This window comes from Pygoscelis adeliae, unplaced genomic scaffold (genome assembly GCF_000699105.1).
Source record: "Pygoscelis adeliae isolate BGI_AS28 unplaced genomic scaffold, ASM69910v1 Scaffold838, whole genome shotgun sequence".
NCBI lineage: Eukaryota > Metazoa > Chordata > Aves > Sphenisciformes > Spheniscidae > Pygoscelis > Pygoscelis adeliae.
In genome coordinates, this window is record NW_008825277.1 from 76,227 (window position 1) to 76,756 (window position 530).

Sequence of the window (530 nt, forward strand, 5' to 3'; positions counted from 1 at the left end):
CCCTCCCCCCTCGCCCCCCGGCCCCGCCGCCCCCCCGCCTGGCCCTGCAGCTCCACCGCCCTCCCTCCTGGCCCTGCAGCTCCACCGCCCTCCCTCCTGGCCCTGCTTTCGAGATGCTGGCTGACCCTCCTGCTCCTACGCCCTGGGCTGTGCGGGTTTCCTCACCCTTTCCTCTGCAAGCCACGTGCGGGGCTGGGCCGCCCACTTGGACGTTGCCCACCACGGTCTTGGGATGGATGGTCTCTTCCTCACCAAGAAGGTCCCAGGCGTTAGTGAAGGGCCCTCGAGGGGTCTCCCCAGAGGCACCAGCACTAGGGGCTGGCTGAGACCCTCCCGCCTTCCCCTTGCCCGCCCCGTACCTATAAGCAGCAATTTCAATGTCCAGGGCCATTTTGACGTTGAGCAGATCCTGGTACTCCCGGAGCTGAGCTGCCATCTCCCACTTGGTGTTCCTCAGCTCGCTGTCGAGCTGCTGGATGGTTTCCTGCGGCAGACAGAGCAGTTGGTGACATGGGGGGCGGGCCCCAGGA

At 66.6% G+C, this 530-nt stretch overlaps 1 protein-coding gene across 1 annotated transcript in view; it reads right to left on the reverse strand.

The window, feature by feature from the left end:
* The window catches only part of NEFH (neurofilament, heavy polypeptide), a 4,073-nt gene extending 3,637 nt beyond the window's left edge, over positions 1 to 436 (reverse strand). The window contains exon 1 of the mRNA XM_009329859.1: positions 360 to 436. Coding sequence (XP_009328134.1) covers positions 360 to 436 — 77 coding nt within the window. The remainder of the gene's footprint in view (positions 1 to 359) is intronic.
* Positions 437 to 530: the final 94 nt, after the last annotated feature.